Source organism: Centroberyx affinis, unplaced genomic scaffold, assembly GCF_046629955.1.
Source record: "Centroberyx affinis isolate AG114_WGS23_722 - 3 ecotype Tasmania unplaced genomic scaffold, CSIRO-AGI_Caff_v1 ptg003367l_1, whole genome shotgun sequence".
Taxonomy (NCBI): domain Eukaryota; kingdom Metazoa; phylum Chordata; class Actinopteri; order Beryciformes; family Berycidae; genus Centroberyx; species Centroberyx affinis.
In genome coordinates this window covers 43,059-62,115 of record NW_027281358.1, presented here as the reverse complement: position 1 = coordinate 62,115, position 19,057 = coordinate 43,059, and the positions used below count along the sequence as shown (strand labels likewise).

The 19,057-nt window shown below is 43.3% G+C and overlaps 1 protein-coding gene across 2 annotated transcripts in view; it reads right to left on the bottom strand.

The window, feature by feature from the left end:
- The window catches only part of sik3 (SIK family kinase 3), a 38,686-nt gene extending 21,112 nt beyond the window's left edge, over window positions 1-17,574 (bottom strand). Inside the window, exons 1-4 of one of the 2 annotated variants that reach the window (XM_071538895.1) lie at window positions 17,259-17,574; window positions 1,341-1,457; window positions 489-552; window positions 25-186 (exon numbers count right to left, since the gene is read on the bottom strand). In XM_071538895.1, coding sequence (XP_071394996.1) covers window positions 25-186; window positions 489-552; window positions 1,341-1,457; window positions 17,259-17,549 — 634 coding nt within the window. In that variant the 5' untranslated portion in view covers window positions 17,550-17,574. The remainder of the gene's footprint in view (window positions 1-24; window positions 187-488; window positions 553-1,340; window positions 1,458-17,258) is intronic. The other variant, XM_071538896.1, reaches the window with a different exon arrangement.
- Between the last annotated feature and the right edge of the window lie 1,483 nt (window positions 17,575-19,057).

Here is a 19,057-nt window from a genome sequence, read left to right as displayed (position 1 = left end):
ACACAAACGCAGCCATACACACACCTGCGATCTTGATGTTGAGGTTGTGGTCCAGCAGCAGATTCTCAGCCTTCAGGTCTCGGTGGACGATGTTGCGGCAGTGGCAGAAGTGGACTGCTGCCACGATCTGCTTGAACTTCTTCCTGGCGTCCTTCTCCGCCATGCGCCCGTGGGCCACCAGGTGGTCTACAAGACACACACACACACACACACACACACACACACAGTACAGCTCAGAGACTTAGATAATTCAAGCATAAGTAGCATAATAGCAAGCATAATCTTTCCTGGACCTTTAAAATACTGCCAGGTATTGAATTTTAGAGCAATTTAAAAAAAAAAAAAGAAAACACACAGGTAAAGTTTGAGCTGTTATTATTTCACAGGTCAAAACTGAAAGAGAACACGAACAAAGGCACAAAATGAATAACAGAGGGAGAAGCAATGAGAAAGACGGTTTACAACACAATAACAGGGAAGTCCCTTACCAAATATCTCTCCACCGCTGGCGTATTCTGTTACTAGATAGATCATCCTCTCGGTCTCCATCACCTGAAGACACAGACAGACAATAAGAGCCAAGATCAACAGACCTACTAACAGGCCAACATCTAGTGATGGGTGGTATAGCTCCTTAATTATATAGCCTAACATAGCAAATAACACTAATAATTAGGACACTGCTGCCAATTTATATTACAGCGACTATCGTGATTACCAGCCTTTTCAGACACGTATACAGTGTTTGGCCTACAAACAAATGGGAAGATTTAAATGAAACTAATTTTAAAACATAATGCTGCACACTGCAAATAGAAGGCTAGGACAAAAAAAGTCTAGTTCAAAAAAACGAATTCATGGCATAAGTGCCCAACTTAAAGGTGCAAGTAAGAAAAGATATATATGTACAAAAAAACTAGGGAGCAAACGTTTCAGCTGCATGCTTTCACCAGTGCTCTGACCTTCATCTGAGCGCTCCATTATCTTTCCTGTTTTCTCTGTTAATGGAGCAAAAGCTTCATATGTTCAGTGTAGTGGTCAATGTACAAATGTGAGGATTTAAATTTTTGAAGTTTAAAGAAACTATATTCTTGCGATTACAAATATGCTGTAAAGTGATTTGACTATGTTTCAGTAATAACTTGATACCAGCCCATGCCTACAAACATCATCTGCCTGGTGCAGTTAAACCCAAAAAACGATGTCTGGTAGCATCGGACCTTGTTTAACAAACACATATGTGTCCCTTCCCTACTGGGCCACGGGGCTCAGGTGTACAATTTGAGCAGTGTGTGTTATCGGCTGTGTGTGTGTGTGTGTGTGTGTGTGTGTGTGTGTACCTGGTAGAGGCGGATGATGTGGGGGTGCCTCAGCATCTTCATGATCTGCACCTCTCTGAAGATCTTTTTCAGGTTCTCGTCATCCAGCTGAGTCTTATCCACTATTTTTATAGCCACCTGGAGACAGAGAGAAAGGGACGGAGGGAGAGGGTGAAGTGGAGAGGAGAGGGCAAGATGAAGGGAGAAATAGTGAGGGAGGGAGGGGATGGGGAGGGCAGGAAGAGGAAGTCAGAGGGATGTTGAGACAGACACAGAGGGGAGGAAGAAATGGTGGGAAGGAGAGCGAGGGAGGAGCAGAGAAGAGAGGAGAGAGAGAGAAAACAAAAGAAATTGTCTTAAACCATGCAAGATGTTTGAGGTTCACTGCTGGTGAGTGTAAACACACAGACAGAACATTTTAGCTTACACTTACAATAAGAGCAACAGTTGAATAAACTTAAATTCCTAAATCACCAAAAATTACCAGCAACCAAAAATAAACAGTTCAAGGTCAGGGTCGTAGTGCCCTTACAATATTCCTGTGACCACAGAATAATCATACGAGAGCAAATTGCTATGAGAAGAAATAGAACAAGAGCAAAAGGGAGCGTGAGAGTCTGACAGACAGACTGAAGGAATCCAGGACAAACTGGCATGGCCAGTCCATCAATGAATATGGGCCAAACACAAATGATCGTAGACAACCGGTTGAGTTTCAAACAGAAAAGAAAACATACTATGACAAAGCTTGATTGCTGGCACCTCTTCAGACGATGAATATCCAAGCTGTGTGTTGTCAAACACGGTGCTTTCTCTGGGCTCCAGCTCGTTTGGTTAACCTGACCTGAGCCGTGACCTTTGACTGCCAGGACGGCTCTTACGTAACGACAGCGGCCTCGACAATGGGTCCGGCCGTGTGGACGGTGATGGTGTGTGACGGGAGCTTTGCTCTGCCACTTAGGAATGAGAGGACGCCTTTAATGACTAAATCAAGCGGAGCTAATGTTCTGGCAGGGCTGCCCAAAAACACAGCTTCTGCCAAAAATAGACAAGCGAGTGTAGTGTGTCTGGGTGTGTGTGAAAATATGAAAAGTATGCGCTGTGCGTTAATGTGCACATGCAAACACACAGTGTAACCCAGATGGACAACCGTGTCGCATACTGTTGTGTGCCATCCCTAGCTCTCCTTTTCCTGTTAACACTGATGAAGAAGACGAGGCCATATGAGGCCCGACCAGGCCGGCTTCCTGTTGGAGACAGGATGGGGAAGTGGGGGAGAAAGAAGAGGGGGCTCCTGGGAGAGCAAGGAGCCAGAGAGAGGCACACATTACAGTAGCATTTAACCCAGCTCAGTGTGTGTGTGCGTGTGTGTGGGTGTGTGTGTAGTTTCCCGTCAAAGGCGTTGTAGAACTTTGGGAAAGGGAGTGTGTGTGTACAGTAAATGTCTTCCCTTCATGTAGTCATGTATGGAGTTAGACTGATATATCAGTTTGTTGATGCTGGCCTTGAATCAAAAAAATCAACCTGTCATGTTGTCTTCCTCTGATACAATGGAGGTTCCTCCCTGACCACAGCTACATAAAAAGAGTTTTCTTTGCACATTTTATTTATTCATTTGAATGTTCAATTATGTTGTTCAATGAATTCTTCATTTAAAAAGGCAGTAATGTATCCCACAGTTACCCCTGCCATTGAATAGGCAGGGCGGGTCACCCTGCCTTGAGGAGCTGCTAAACCACCTAAAACTAAATTTCATTTGCAGTTGTTTGTAGCGATGATTGCCTAAATGTCATTTCAGAGGCTTTTGCACACTGCCAAGAATACAATTCTTGAGGAAACACTGAAATCTAATTTAATCTAATTTAATGTCATTTTTCAGCATGAAAGTGGTCAAATTTCAAGATATTGAATTCCGGCACAAAATGTTAACACCAGCTTCACTCCAAAAATAATGCTACTGTATCCGCTTTGAAAAGCCCATATCGGGCGAACCCTAGCCATATATGTACGTATGTGAAATGTGTGTCTCTCTGTGGTATTTTAAGATCCTGCAATCTATTTTTGGTACTGGCAGCTATCCAGTTGTGTTGATGTAATCTCTCCCCTCTGCATCGTACGTAGCTGTAGCTGGAGTGTAACAGCAGGACATCTGGATCTCACACACACAGAGTCACAAACGTATGCCGCCATGCACGCATACACACATTATGCATACTTTGAGGACAACGAGTCCTTCTCCATGCAAATGGGATCAAAATAGGGAAATCGGGCTGAAATCATAGTGGTACAGAGGCTTGGTGTGTGCCAAGCTATAAAACCTTGTGCCAGGGAGTTTGTGTGCCTATCTTATCATGTAGCCCATCAAACCAGAGGCACAGCTGGGGCAGATGGGAGGCAACTGGCACAGCAGAGCAGCAGAGATTTCAGGTCTAACATAGAGGAGATTGATCATTTGTCAATCAACCGGCAAAACACAGCACTAACATTGCTAGAGTCATTCCTGCATTGTAAAACCTTGGGTGGGCGGCCTAAATGTCATTTTGAGCTGCCTAAGGAAGATTTTGAAAATTGAACTTAAATGGGCTTGAGAATGCTTGTCATTCTATCATTAGTGACAGGAGAGGAAGCCAGTTGGAGCGACAGGTGGCAGGTGCAGCGAGCCAAAGTCAACTACGTATAGAAGAAGCTGCATTACGGCCAGTGTACACCAGACACGTTTTTGATCCGGTTTTTAGATCCGTACGCATCAGAGCCGACACAAAGCCGTTTGATTCAGTGCTGCTGTGTCCACTGGGTGCGGACGTGGTGTGGGAGCCGGACGGGAGCTGGGCGGCATTTTCTGCTTCTGGCCTATTTTTGTCAGACTCCCTTGCATCTGTAAAGTGTGGAAATGCACTGTTTTGACTTGTTGGTGTATCTATATAGAATAAAGAAATAGAAAATCAATTAAATGATCTCTACTTATTGCACCAAATTTTCCATTTTGAATGAATGAATGAATGCTGACAGCCTTTTTTCCTCAAGTGGCTCTGTAGCCTGGTTTGTTGTCTGTCGTGTCAGCTCTGTGCCTATAAATGCATATATATAACCTCTTTATTGTGCCAAGAGATCACTTTCCTGATTGAAGTCACTGACTGAAACGAAAAAATGTGAGGGAGGAGACCAATTACAATATTTTAAATAAACATACAGTCCGGTGATGCATGGCTCACCCTGTCACTTACTGCACCCATCTGCAGTAAGTGGCAAAAACATTGAAGAAAAACGAAAAGTTTGGCTGTCATCCAAGCTGCATCCACGCTGTAAACGCTGCAGGTGGACATTATATTATCCACGACCCCAATGTGACGGATCTGGAATGCAACTTTATGGATAACAAGAATCGTACAATTTACAACAATGTTATAATTAAACAGCTGAAAATAATTGATGTATTTATTGTTTCCCCAAGTAATTCAAAAGCAAAAAAGGAAAAAAAAATCATTAAACATTTGGGGAAAAAAGATTTTGTACACGTCCCATTTATCATAACATAACCCTCTGATTCAATCTAAAAAAAAAATGTAACATAGCAATAACAAATTGGGCAAATCCTTTCGAAAACTGGTGTGTTCTGAAACTGGAATAGAAGGGGTATGGCTGACAAAGCCAGACCGGCTGTGCTTCGGCACCACCTAAGCCTCTTTTGGAGCCAGGAAAAACCCTGGTTACGGGTTTGACATTTGGCTGTCCCAGCTGTCAACAGACTAAAATGGTAAGAGTTGACAACTTTGTCATGCTGATGGGCATAAAGACAGACTGGTAGCAATGCTAACCACTTAGCTGTACCCCACAAGCACCCAGATGACCGGTGTATATCTCTAGGACTGGACTATTGGAGGAACTGCTGTAAGCGGACTTGTGTCCAGCTTTGGCTCCAGCTGAAGTACAGTAAATGTGCTGTGACTGAGAGTATGTACGTTAGTTGCCTCAGGGTGTCCTGTCTGCCTGGCACTGGCTTCCATGACTCTGGAATTTTCCGTAGAAAGATCTGGGTTCACACACACACTCATGCACACACATACACTCCTGAGAGGCCGGCTGCGTTGAGTTGAAGTGTCACATAGCCTCTCCGATCACAAGACAGTGACCTCAACACAGCACCATGCCACAGCAGCTGATGCCTAGAGGAGGGGTCCAGACAACCTTTTACTGTACATAACACACACACACACACACACACACACACACACACACTTCACAGTATATGGGAGGGAGCAGGGACCTTAAAACAAGTTTCAAAATTGTGATGCCTAGGATCTATATTGTGTTTGTGTCCAAACAATATATTCAGTGATGAATAAAAGGGGAATAAATTCTGATTTCCAGTCACTGATCAAAATGAGGTAAATAAACATCAGTATAAACAGAAATTCAGAAAAGCGTTCATTTTCGCTGTCTCCTCAAAAGACAATGCCCTCATGTGACTTACATCAGTATAATGATGTATCCTATGAATATATTTCATAAATCTGCCTAAAAGCTTGGTCACTCTTCCACAAATTAAAAGGTGGGTGAACTGAATTTATGTGGGGGTTTTTTGTCCTGAAGACAACGAATTTCTCTGTTTTTACAGGTACAACTTCATTAAAGAATAATACCAAAGTCTTTAAGCGAGACAATTATGGTGTTGGGTTTGGTACAGAGTTGCACTTTTTGGGGGCCAAGCTGTGGCCTCACAAGCCACATGAGTCTTGCAAGTTAATCACACTGCAAGAAACAGCTGCCGCCCCTCTCCGATAGGAGGCTAGGAATAAGGCGGGTCTGTCCACAATCACAGTTTTGGAGGCTGATCCAAGGGGGGGACGTAAGCAAGACGCAAAGCAGCAGAAACATAAACAATGGGGCCGATGGAGTATGGCAGCATCAATACTTCCATTGGCAGCGTTGGCTGTGTTGATGAAGCCATATCTTCTGTTATTTCAGAATTTGAGGGCATAAATGTATTTAAAGAACAAATAACACTGAAGGCATGTGGATGAAGTTCATGTTACTTACAAATGGAAAACATTGCTCTCATGTGCTGAGCTACTTGTTAACTTAGTTTTATTTCGTTTCTCTTAGTTAACTTATTTCACTGGTTGTTCATCAAAACTTGATATTGGAGTGCCTATTATCTTTTCTTATTGTGGGCCTTCGTTTGTATTGTGATTTGTTGACTGTCTGTTAGCTACCTAGTGTTTTCAACGCTAAGTGTTAGCTAGCATTTGTTTAAGTTTCACTGTTAGCTAGCAAGCTACCTTTGTTATCGTTACTGTGCTGACACTGTGGCGTGGAAGGTGGAAGCGTCAGGAAGCCTCGTTTTGTGTGAGGTAACGCTTCTGAGCACTTTATTTCATTGCTGTTCATCAAGACTTTTTATTGGAACACCTATTCTTTTGTCTGTGTGTGTGTGAGAGAGAGAGAGTGAGAGAGAGAGAGAGAGAGGGAGGGACGAAAGGATGTCTCTGCAGGGAAATAATCCCTCAAAAGCTAGGTTTCAAGCTAGGTCTGACACCATAAGTTTTGTATTTTAAAAACAACGAAAATGAATAGATGTCAAACAAAGATCTAATTAGAAGCCATGCATTGCAAAATGATTGGGGGAAATGTTAACTAAATGTAGACAGTAGTAAATGGACTATAACTGTTGTCCTTTAAGTCCCCCTCTCTGATCAATGACATTTTTTGTTGGCTCCATTATTGCACACATCGTGAGGACGCAGGTGATAGCCAGCCTTAATGTAAAAGTACAACGGTTGGCCTACCGTATAGAGGCTAGTAAGACTGAGATTATTGGGAGCTGGTAAGGAGCTTATACACAAGCTGATATCAAAGTAACGCTTTCGGAGAGAGGGGCCGAGTGCCCTCCTGTATGAACATTTACACACACAGATCTAAAGGCTTGGACAGGCTAAGGAAGACATTGCTGTGACATACAGTACCATTGCTATGTCCTAATTCAGTTCAGTACATTAATGCTACATAACAAGACACTAACAGCACTGCACACAGTTGCATGCATTGTGTGAAAAAAAATCACCGTGCTACATACTGCCCACAGGCAGACACATGCCTAGCTTCACGTTGTTGTTGTTGTTTTCTGTGACCGGGAAATGTTCCTGTGCATGTTGCGAAGCATTGTGGGAGTTTTTAGCTCTAGTTAGTACTTTGTCAACTCAATCAAACCCACAAAACTGTATAAACATCCTAGCATTTTCAGTGTATTGATGCACATGACTACACCATACACTTAGTTTATATTAAAATACACAAATTGTACATCTGGCACACTGTTAACATAGCAAAAACATAATGTGGTTATATAATTTGTAGTTACTACCAATGTATATGAGCCACTTGCAAGAAGCACAACACCTGGTACCTTCTACAACTGATGAAGAGCCCATCATTTGCTATGGTGTTGATATGCATTCAGGTTTTTGCTACAGTGGGAATCTAGGTGACGCATGAGAAACTTCACAATCATATCATAGGAATGTAGGCTGCACGGGATTAAAGTGGCTGGCGAGCTGCTCGTAATTAAAATTGTCTTCAAGTATGTCTTGTATGCCATGATAGTCTAACAAACCCAATCAATACTCAAATACACCAACTGCAAAGTAACTTGATTAAGAAAACAGCTATATAAATATTATCTTCAGTAGTAGCAGCAGCAGCAGTACTACTATTATTATTATTGTAAAGGGAGAGGCTTATACTCACTGTTGCCCCCACTGTAATAACAAAGAAAATCCATCATCTAACGATACTGTCAAGCACCAAACAAAAAGGGGACAATTTAAGGTACAGTTGGTCCATACATTATGAGATGATCCCTTACAAGATGGATTTTTAGACCATAAAAGGCACAGGAACTGACACAGGGAATAGGAACAGAAGACAACCCAAAATTGCAGAACCAAAATTATCCCCAGCCTCCCAGCTAGTCGAAAAAAAAATGTAGAAAAAACATTGGCCCTTAATGCAGACTCTACGACCTCACAAAGCTGTGTTTCAAACAGACATGTTCAGCAAAAGCCGCAGAAGAATGTGTTGAATTCAATTTAGTTCAATTAGCAAATGAGCAAGCAAGAACGACTGGTCGAGTAAAGAATGAAGCAACAGAAGAATGAATTCATCAAGGCACCAACAGTCCCACAGAGTGATGAAGAGAGCCGGAAATCCTTGTCCGGCTGGTAAATTCCAACATTCAACGACTGCTTTTACCATCTTATCAGCCAATTAGAGTTTTAGAATAGGAGTTCTGAATGATGGCTGGTTACCTGCCAAGGAGACTGGTAAAAGTAAAACTCCCAAGTTATTTCTCAACCTGGTGATAGACAAGGAAGGCTATGGCTATACTGGACAACCTCTGTCGTCCAAGAACAAGACGGGCCCTGGTTTCTCCAAAACATCTCAGGGCAAACATCATCTGTGTCCACTTGAGTGGCACCACCCATACTGGTCGCTCATTTTTGTTGATTTTGGAGACATCTTTGGTGCTGAGCGGTCATTGCTGTGGTGTTTTTGCACTGCACTTCCCACAGATCACCTGTCAATCAAACAGTGTGGCCAGTGCTGTGACGTCATTTCCCTAGGATTTTCTGTTGATGAAGTTTGTGTTTCTGTAAGTACCGCTCTTTTTTTTGGCTGCTCAGCCATGGTGGCTATCGCTGCTTCTGTTAACTACCCAGTTCTATTTATTCCAAACAATCTGCTGTTGCTGGAAAATTAAAACGCATGACTTCCTGTGTATTACAGGATAGTTCCCAGTAAAGACCTACCCACAACAGCAGGTGTTTCAAACAGCAAATGTAACAGCTTGCATGAACTGGGTAGGGGTTGAATCACTATTGGTTTATATCATTCATATAAATAAATGTCTGTTTGGTTACTTTATATTACTGATTATGTCATGGATGAGTACTTCAAATCTGAAGCCATTATTGGCATTAGTGTCGGCAGTGAAAAAGTAGCACAAGTACGTGCCTGAATGCCCATGGAAATAAATGTTTAGTGCCAAAATGGTTTATGGCAGCGTCTGGTTTCAGGACCCTAAGGTGAGTCTGGGAAGTATTAAAATAGGTCCCCTAATTATTTTAGAAAATTTTGAATCAGAACATTTCTTTACAAAAGTCAGTGGTTAGTCCTAATTTTCTCTGAAGCTACTGGCTCAGTAAAGATGCCAGAAAATCTTCCCAAGTCCCTGCAATGAAAGCGCAAATACAGGTGAAAATCAATTTTGGGCCACAAGAATAATCATGTTGAAAATTTGGGTCCCACATATTCCACAGATTTAGGTGAGTCAAATTCTGTACATTAATTGACATATCCCTAATGAGGCAGATCAGGACGGGATGATTAACTGTATTATAAAACCTGCGAGGTCTAATGCAAGCAACTGGAAAAAAAATACTGTTAAATAGTGTTTGAATAGCCATCGAATAGGATTTTGTGATTTGTGTAATATTTTGTCCAGATAGTCAGCCTTCCTTAGAACTCTCCATTATTCGCTTTCAACGCATCCATCTATGATTCAGCCATAATGAGGCTAATCCTAAACAGAGGGGATTGGGTCCATGGTGTAACGTCTAAAGCACGAAGCTGGGGTGAACGAGGGCATCTTGGATGTGCTCATCTGTTCTAACACACAGTGGCGTGATGATAATGTATGAGGTTAGCCTTCATCAACAGGTGACACAGATTAAAGCACCCATGGGGGTGTAATGCCTGAGCTTAACCCACATCAGCATGTGAGGGAGTTTAACACACACAAATACATATACACACACACACACCCCTGTCCTGGTCGAAAAGATGGCATCAAAGCTATCTGTAGCCAAGCCTAAATTTTACAATAACCTGGCCTTCTACAAGCTACTTGGTACAAAACCAGTACTGCGGTTTGTGTGTGTGTGTGTCAGACATAATGTCATAAACGCATCACACAGCGTCATACACACAAGATAAGGTCAGAGCAGGTCAGCACAAGTTGTACCACTGTATGACTGCATTATGCACATGCACACAAACACACACACACACACACAGATGAAAACGTACAGCCAGTATGAGTCAGCACAATGTCTTTCAGAGATGTTCTACTTGTGTGTTGTGTACTTGTGTGAGTTTGTGTGTAAGTGGTAATGACTCAGTTGAGCGTGTGTCAGGGTGGGCGTACTAGTAAGGCTGGGGACATACTACACAACTGAGCAGACTGAAAAAAATTGGACATCACACACTTAACGACTGCCATTTGCAGATTTTTTTTCCATCTAGTGTAGTAAGAGGCGCACACACTTGACGACCAGTTGGATTTAGGGAACACACGCTTGACGACCAGCTGGATTTGGGGATCACTACTTGAGTTTTCACAACACACTACCCTCCAATCTCGCTAAAATATTAACTCATGGAGGTGAAGCATTTCTCCTTCCGCACTTCCACACCTGTACTGGTTTTCCTTTCTTCTGCGCTCAACTCTCATTGGCTATTGCTGATCTTCTGTTTAGATGCAAGTAGCTGACCAGCACACTACTGAAGTATGGCAAGACTTACCCACACTCCAGTCATAAAAATCAAATGTTTCACATAATCCCGGTGGTCCTGACTGGATCGAGCGGCAGGAGATGGAAGTCTCTGACCCTCACACACTACAAGATCATCTGTGCTGGCTGGCCATTGCAATCGCGCCACACTAGCATGGTGAAAATCAGTTGTGACGTCGTGGCTATAATCGGCCAGGACTTTAGCTCCTGTACATAAGGACTGTGCTCTCTAGGTGGAAATGTTTGGCTAGTGAGGAAGACAGCAGCTTTCCTGGTGCAATCAAATCAATGCCAAAGAGGAGCCAAGAACCCAGCCCGTCTGGGACGTTGTGGAGGGAAACCCCGAGCACACCTGAAGGATTTTGTGGAGATGAATCCAGCTTATAGCTCTAGTGAAGAACTAAAACCACCCAACAATACAAACCGTCTTCACAACAGACACCAAGATCAGCGCATGGCAGGTCAGCTCCATTCAGAACGAGGGGAGGGGAGGGGACTGGAACCGCCATCATCGCTATGGAAACCAGTAAGACTTCAATGGAGCGACCTTTCTCCGACTAGGAGCCTTGACAACACACTGTCGCCACTGACAACAAGCAATAATACCGCACATGCACGTATACACACACACACACATACTGAGTTGTGAGCTCTGATTGCCAAAGTGTGTGCTGGTATGTACTGCTCCTATAGGGTTAGGGTTGCCTAATGATTCTCATGGGGGGCTGATGGCGGTACAGCACACAAGAACACACACAAAAAAACACACGCGCACACACACAGGCCACTTGCATCAGTCTGGGGCTTAAATATGGCAGCCAAAATGGTTTATGGAGGATAGAGCAGGACCATGCTGATGAAACCTACTCCAGGTCCTGTGTGATGTCATGTAACACACACACACATAAAGAATCTGGAATATGTTCTTCCCCTCTGAGGCTGGCTGGCTGCAGATTCACACTAGAGAAAACGCAGTAGAAGAAGACTAGAGGGCAGGAAGACTAGTCATGCAGAAGCGCAGCCTTTGTCACATTATTCACCCAAATGAAATCACAGCGAGTGTGCGTCTGCAAGAAGCAGAGAGGGAATGCTGCATGTAAGAGAGCTGTGCGTGAGTGTGTGTGTGTGTGAGTGACTGCGTGAGTGAGTGAGTGAAATTGTTATACAGTACATTAGGCCTGTTATCTAACATCGGCCATCCTGCCTGCCCTCCTCCTCCTCATCTTTCTCTTGCCTAAAAACACTCAAGAGGAGAGGAGAGGAGAGAAGAGATAGGCCTGCTTCCCCACAGACAGACAGGTCAGGGCATGCCACACAGTGCCATCTTTTGCCAGTCATGCTCACCTCACTGTGGGCACGACAAGACGGAGGGTTATGTATGAGTGTGTGTGTTTGTACTTCAACTTTAGTTAGGTCATATGGGGACACTGACCATACCTCCTTTCTCAAGCCATTACACTGTAGGTGCGCACACATACACATACAGTGACAGTCCTACACCGATTACACTCTATTGCAGTGGGCCCATTATACATGACAAACACTCAAACAGAAGGGATCCTGTCAAAATATCCACTCAATTGTGCCGAAACGGCTGGCTGGCTAGCTGGCTGACTGGCAGGCAAGCAGACTGTTAAAAAAAATAAAAATAACAGGATTCCATGCAGAGGTAACTGAGCAGCAATATGAGCCTAATGTTCTACGAGTTGAAGTATTAAGCCTAGATAAGACTATCTGCAGCTATTCATTCTTTCTGAATAATCTGAAAGACTTAGGCCACTTCTTCCATTTGATCTCAGAATGGATCCGAGTTCAGTAATGTGGATCATTGTAGAATGAATGTTTTCTCGATCGCTCGGTCCAAAGAGGAATCTAGAACACTCTGGTTGCATTACATGTCCATGTTTCAAATTTAGTTCATCAACATAAAGCCTAAATATCAGCGTTATCTGCCTAGAGGCCAAAGGTGAGAAGCCACCATTAAGGATGGTTTATATAGCCAAGGACTAGGGACGGGCATTTTCTATCATTTTCAGTATTTAAAGATTTCATTGACTGACTCAACTGAACAGAATTGTTTATTTGTAGAAAATCTAGGCTATTCCATACAATAGTTGACAGTGGCTATAAAAAGTCTGTGTAACGTTGCCAACCGTTACAGTGGCCAGGATGTGAAATACCATCTGGAGCGATGTGAATGCAAACACAAGACCGAAGCAGGCCTAATTAATAGCCTATCAAATTGCGGTGTGTGGCAACCACAAAACGGTCTCAGGCAACAGGCAAATTAATCAACACCTCAGTTGTCTTTGCGAGATAGCCGAGAAGCAGCAAGCCTATAAGTTGAAACAGTTTCTTGACCTGCTTCCATATATGGTGCGGTCCATATCAAGAACATTGAACCATGTGACCACTGATAATGTTTTATGTGCTGCTGTAACACGAATTCAGAGACAGGCATGAATGGAGGGAACTGTCAGAATAGGTCTTAAGTATGGAGGAACAGCACTGCCTTGAATTGCCGTGAATTAGAGCAAGGGGGGACATTGGGTTACAATTTGAATCATGATATTTAATAACTTATTCTAATAACTGAATATCTGAACTTAGAAAGTCCCATCTGGGTGTTCATGCAGACATCGTGAACGGTTTACACATGTAGTCCATATGAACAGAGGTTTTACATTGTAAGACAGGAATAAACATTCTCTTATAGAAAAAGAATAAATTCTTTGGCATGTCTACTAGTTTAAATGCTCATCCCTGAATTAGTAATCAAGCAAAGATGGCTACTGTTAGCTTAGTTAGGCTACTCTCAATCTACCAAACGGGCTGCATAACACTGTATGATACAGCTGATCTATTGTAGCCAAATAGTCAGAATTAGCTTCTGTAGCATATCAAATGGTCAGTTTCTACTCTGAATGACAATATCAACCTTGATGAAAATAATAACAGCTAACAGCCAGCAAGTGGTTTAGCTATGAACCAGTAGTTTTTCAAAAGCCATGCCTAAACCAAACACATTTGGTTCCTGTGTGCATCTTGGAATGAGTGTTGCATGCCACATGGTGTTTGTTGTTGACATCCTTTTGCAAACTACATGCATGTACACCCTGATGAAGGCTTCTTGCTGAAACGCTGGTGTCCTGGATAAAATGTCACGCAAGGAGAGTCGAGCGTGCAGCAACACTTTATTTTTCACTGATGCATTTATTGAAAATAATCAGCGATGAGGGCGTTGTCTTAGCCTATCCAGTGCCCAAACTCCTGCAGCAAAGAAGCATTAGGCCTACACCTAGGAAGACTAGTTTATAGTGTCAGTCAGACCTAAAAGAGAAAAAAGAAAAATAACTCAGGCCTATATAATATAACTGAAGGGTCACAACCAGCAATTAACTATATGGACTCAACGTCCATCGCCGATGTGGTAATCAAGCCAGTGGGCATGTGCAGCCAAATTGCCTCTATCATAGTATCGGGCGGGAGTATCAAAAGTCCTGCTTTGACTTCCACTAGCTGACCTTTGTCTAGAGGAGATGAACTTTCACTATTACAACATCCAGGAGCAGCATGCTAGCCATCAGCCACTGAATGTGAGCGTATGTGTGTGTGACTGCCTCTGTGTGACCATGCATATGCACCAACAGTCCCTCCTTCCACTCGACCTGGGAAAATACACATTTGAAATAGTAGCATGCATCGGGGAAATAAAAACAAACTTAGAAGGAAATGGCTGTTGAATGTTTTAGGTTTAGCAAAGCCAAAGAGAGCAAATGAGGCCTAGAAGGAGACAATTCCTTTTTGGGCTTCTTAGCTACCAAGCAGATGCATCCGAGTCCCCTTCTGTGTGACTGCACTGCAGGATATCATCCAGCTCATCTAACAATGGAGAGAGTTGCTAGGCTATTTTTGACTAGTCAGCATTTATCATTGGATCGTTATAAAGGTTAGGCTATAAAACAAGGCTCCATAGCACATTTCGTCTGATGACTGGCCACCATATCCATATTCATATCCACACAGGCTTCATGTAAAAGCAGAGTCCTATTCTTCTGATATTCATGAGCAACTGGGGGACAGTGAAATCGCTGCGCTGGTTCATGAAAATCATGAGCCAACTGTTCTGTCTGTGGCCACCATCAACAGACAACAAGGCCTCCCTTTCATTCTCTCAGCCCCTCGCTGCTGTCTTTTTGTCCTTCGCCCATCTCTCACGCCGCTTCAGTTGGCCAGTCACAACCACACACACATACAGGCGTAAACATGCACACACACACACACAAGGAGGAAAGCTTTGTACCCAGCTCACCAGTCTGTCACCATTACTTCCCATTGTCTTTTTACTGGTCTAAGACATTGGCACCCCCCCATACCAGTTGATCTGTAAACGACAAGACGTTCCGGTCAACACAGTCCTTCAAGGAACGTCGCTGGCGAGTTGAGACGCTCCACGGCACTCACTGACCCAAGTTTATTTTGGCCTCACAGGCCACCATGAAACTAAATGGAGGGTTCTTTGGGCTATGTGGTGCAAAGCAGCTAAATGACCTGTGTCTGCCTGTCTGTGTGTATGTCAACAAGGAGATAGAGGTGGAGCACGTCAGCTGCCCCGGCACACCTTTATTTGTGCCATTGGAGTCAAAGGCTCTTCATCGGGTCAAAAGAAAAGTTTTGTAAGAGCAGTTTGTGCATGCATGCATGCTCTATCTACTTCTGTTTATTGTGAGTGTTCAGCCCAGCACCCATCATATGCGATGTGCGTACTGACCACAAGAGAGTCATATCATCAGAGGGCTAATTCTCATGTCACCATGCCACTACAGCTGTGATCTTCAGCAAACAGCTCTCAAGCAGACCAGTCAACAAATTGGCTCTTAACAAAAATCCTACTGGTGCTGCTGTTTTTAAATGCTGAAATGCACAACTGAGGCTCCCTAACCAATCTCTCGATTTGGCACTTTTAGGATAACCCCACCATGCCAGCCAGGCAGACACAACCAACATATTTGGAGTGACAGCAAATATAACCAGACCCTGCTCAGATGGCAATGAAGCTTCAAAACAGTTACACACCTGATCTCATAGCTCAGTTGAAAAGGAAAAAACAACTTGGAAAACCTGAGCAATCCCTTTCCCTAGTAATGTCTGAAACCTCCCATATCTAATGGGCCCAATCTTCTGTTCATCACAAAACAAAGACACCTGATTAAAAAGGACTTGGTAGAATGTGATTTGCCATGGGCCGAGTGATTCATTTGCAATACCGAGCTGAATTGTTACAAACACCACCTCAACACACAACTGCCAGTGAAGAATGATCGCGTGTGCTGAAATGTTTTGCATGAATATCATCTATTGACAATAGTGTCATAGTGTTAGCCACTTGATATGTCAATCCTCTGGCATATACTGACAGACACCCACTCTATGCAAAGGAATCTACGTACACTTAAATATATGATAGCATTCTTTGAAGCAAGTAATTTTACCCTCTGCATGTATCCTGGTTGGGTAGGCTTATGGAAATGTCATATAAACAGTGGGATAACAAAACTAAAACTGTCACACGAACCTGAAATACCACTTATAGAAACAACGTATAGAAACAGCTCTCAAAGGCGGTGGTATTTCACCAGTATGGCGCAAGGATTTTTTTTTCTAATGGCAAACAATAAAAAGTTAAGCCATTCGTCCATTCTTTCCTAAGCTATATCCCAAATGTAACGTTACTGTCTGGCTCTGCTGTGCGTGGTTTTAACTAGTTTTCCGTGGCAAAATTGCGTTGGATTCCACAGAGCTACCATTTTCAATACTTTGACAAACGAATGAATAACTTTGGTAGTTTATTGTTGATTTAACGTTATTCTGTGGGGTACTACTAGCCTCTAACCTTATGCGTTGGCTTATGTCTGAAAGATATCTGAAACTAGCCAAATAGCTAATTAGCTAGAAAGCTAAGCTAGCTAACATTAGCTTCGTTACTCAATTGGAACCCCCTCTCTCTCTCCTCTTTTTCATCTCCGTCAGTACCCTTCTCTCCGTCCTCTGCGCTATGCCACACATCAACCTCAGGCCTTTCTAGCTTTCCATTGACACGAATACTTAACATACTTTAATAAGATTTGTCTTGTGAAAAATATGTTTGTAACGAGTGGCTGGAATTGATGCCCCGTGTCGAGTGGACACCCCCGCACCGAGCAGCGGTGTCATCAGAGCGGGCTGGCCGTTGTGTCTCCGGAGCCTGAAGGCCCCAGCGTCATCCTGGGCAGATGACTGAGGGTCTGCCGCTACGGTCGAAAGGGCTGAAAACGGAACGATGACAACATGTAATTGATCACCTCCAATGGTCAGACATCAGTTGTCTTACCTTTGCTTTGGTAATGATGTGTGTGGCTAGTTTAACAACCGCGAAATTTCCCTTGCCGATGGTCCGCTCGATTTCGTAGTAGCCCACTCGGGCTGGGGGGGGCCTGGTGGCCGAGGGGTGGCCAGGATTGGTGATGCACCCAGCGGCCGGGGTGGTTCGACTGGGGTGGCTGATCCCGGAGGATGGCTGTGCTCGGTTCTGGGAGCCCATGCCTGCGTGGGTCGGTCGGGTAGGGTGCGTAATCCCGGCCGCAGCGGACCCAGCTGCACCTCCGCTTGACACGGCCGCCATCTTCTCGCCTCTCTGCGGGAACAACAAGCAGCCTTGCGCAGCGCGCATCGCGGGCACGCCCCCGCCCTGCGTCATTTTACGTGGAACGCTCCTCCGCAGCGCCCTCTCTAGGTTGTAACCATGGCAACAATGAGCGTAACAAATGACTTCATCCAGAGAAACGTATTGTGGTTGCCTTGGCGACACAGAAGTGCGCATTATCACTCTGGTTCCCGTGATTCGGTTATTCCTCGCAAACTGCCGCACTAGGTATGATAAGACAGTTTCATGAGGCTTTAAAGGTATACCTACACGACTTTGAAACTCCATTCCAAACCATAGGGATTAAAACCAATGAGTTGAGGAGACATTTTCAAGTAGCAGTTTCACTCCATCGTGGCATGGTGGCCGAATACACATAACTGACATTATGACTATTTAGAGAAATTAATGATCACCGATTAGGATTTCCAGTGTTCTATTCGGCAATGTCATGACATGGCTGCCCATTTCGGCTACTTGAAGCAGCATTTTGATTCTCAAATACATTTTGATTCAATAGCCTATAAGAATTCAAATACATTTCTAAGCTTCTCCATAAAATGTTGCCGCTGATTGTCCTACATGGTCTGCTAAGAAGTGGCCCTGACCTTCTAAGGTTAGGTTATAGGGTCTTTGAGAATGAACACTTAATGAAGACGTTGCCATAAAGGCAGCGATACTTCTAAGCTTTATTTCCTTGCTTATTTAATTTCTCCTCTGTAGCCTATTCCACATTCTTGGAGTAGAGAGCATCGCAGGCATAGGCTACATAATTAAGTCATGGGAAGATGAATTGAAAATCACTGCATTTATGTTCTCTTTTCTTTTCCCTCTCTCTCTCTCTCTCTCTCTCTCTCTCTCTCTCTCTCTCTCTTTCTCACACACACACACACACACACACAAAATGCATGCAGAATACACGTCACAGAGCCCGAGAACGCGTGTCTCGTGCGTTGTCGCAACGTGTACGCGCTTCTGAGCAACAGCCAGCAAAGAAATAAAGACTGACCTAAATGAGCCATCTAATGGCCAATCTTCACAATCTTTATTAATTAGTTAGTTTAATTAAATGACCATGATTTAATCAATGAACCGTCACTGCGAATAACAATAAGACTGATCATGATGATTATAAACATGAGCAGTATCTTTATCATCAGCTTCTTTATTATCATAATTAGATTACACGAAAATTATGCCAAATTATTATTATTAATTATAGGAAGAAGAACTACAGTAACCCTATGGTAAATTTGAGAAGGGCACCATACAAACATAAAACGTATATATAGCCTAAACTACTGTTTATACGGCATATTTTTTTTTTATTATAATTAGAATTTTAGGAATATTGATTGATACGAATAGTGATAGGTAGGATAAAGTCACTCTAAACTGACTAATGAGCACCACAATGTGTGTGTGTGTGTGTGTGTGTGTTAGGATTTGATAAAAATGGTATGGGCACAATGAAGAATGAAGCTCCA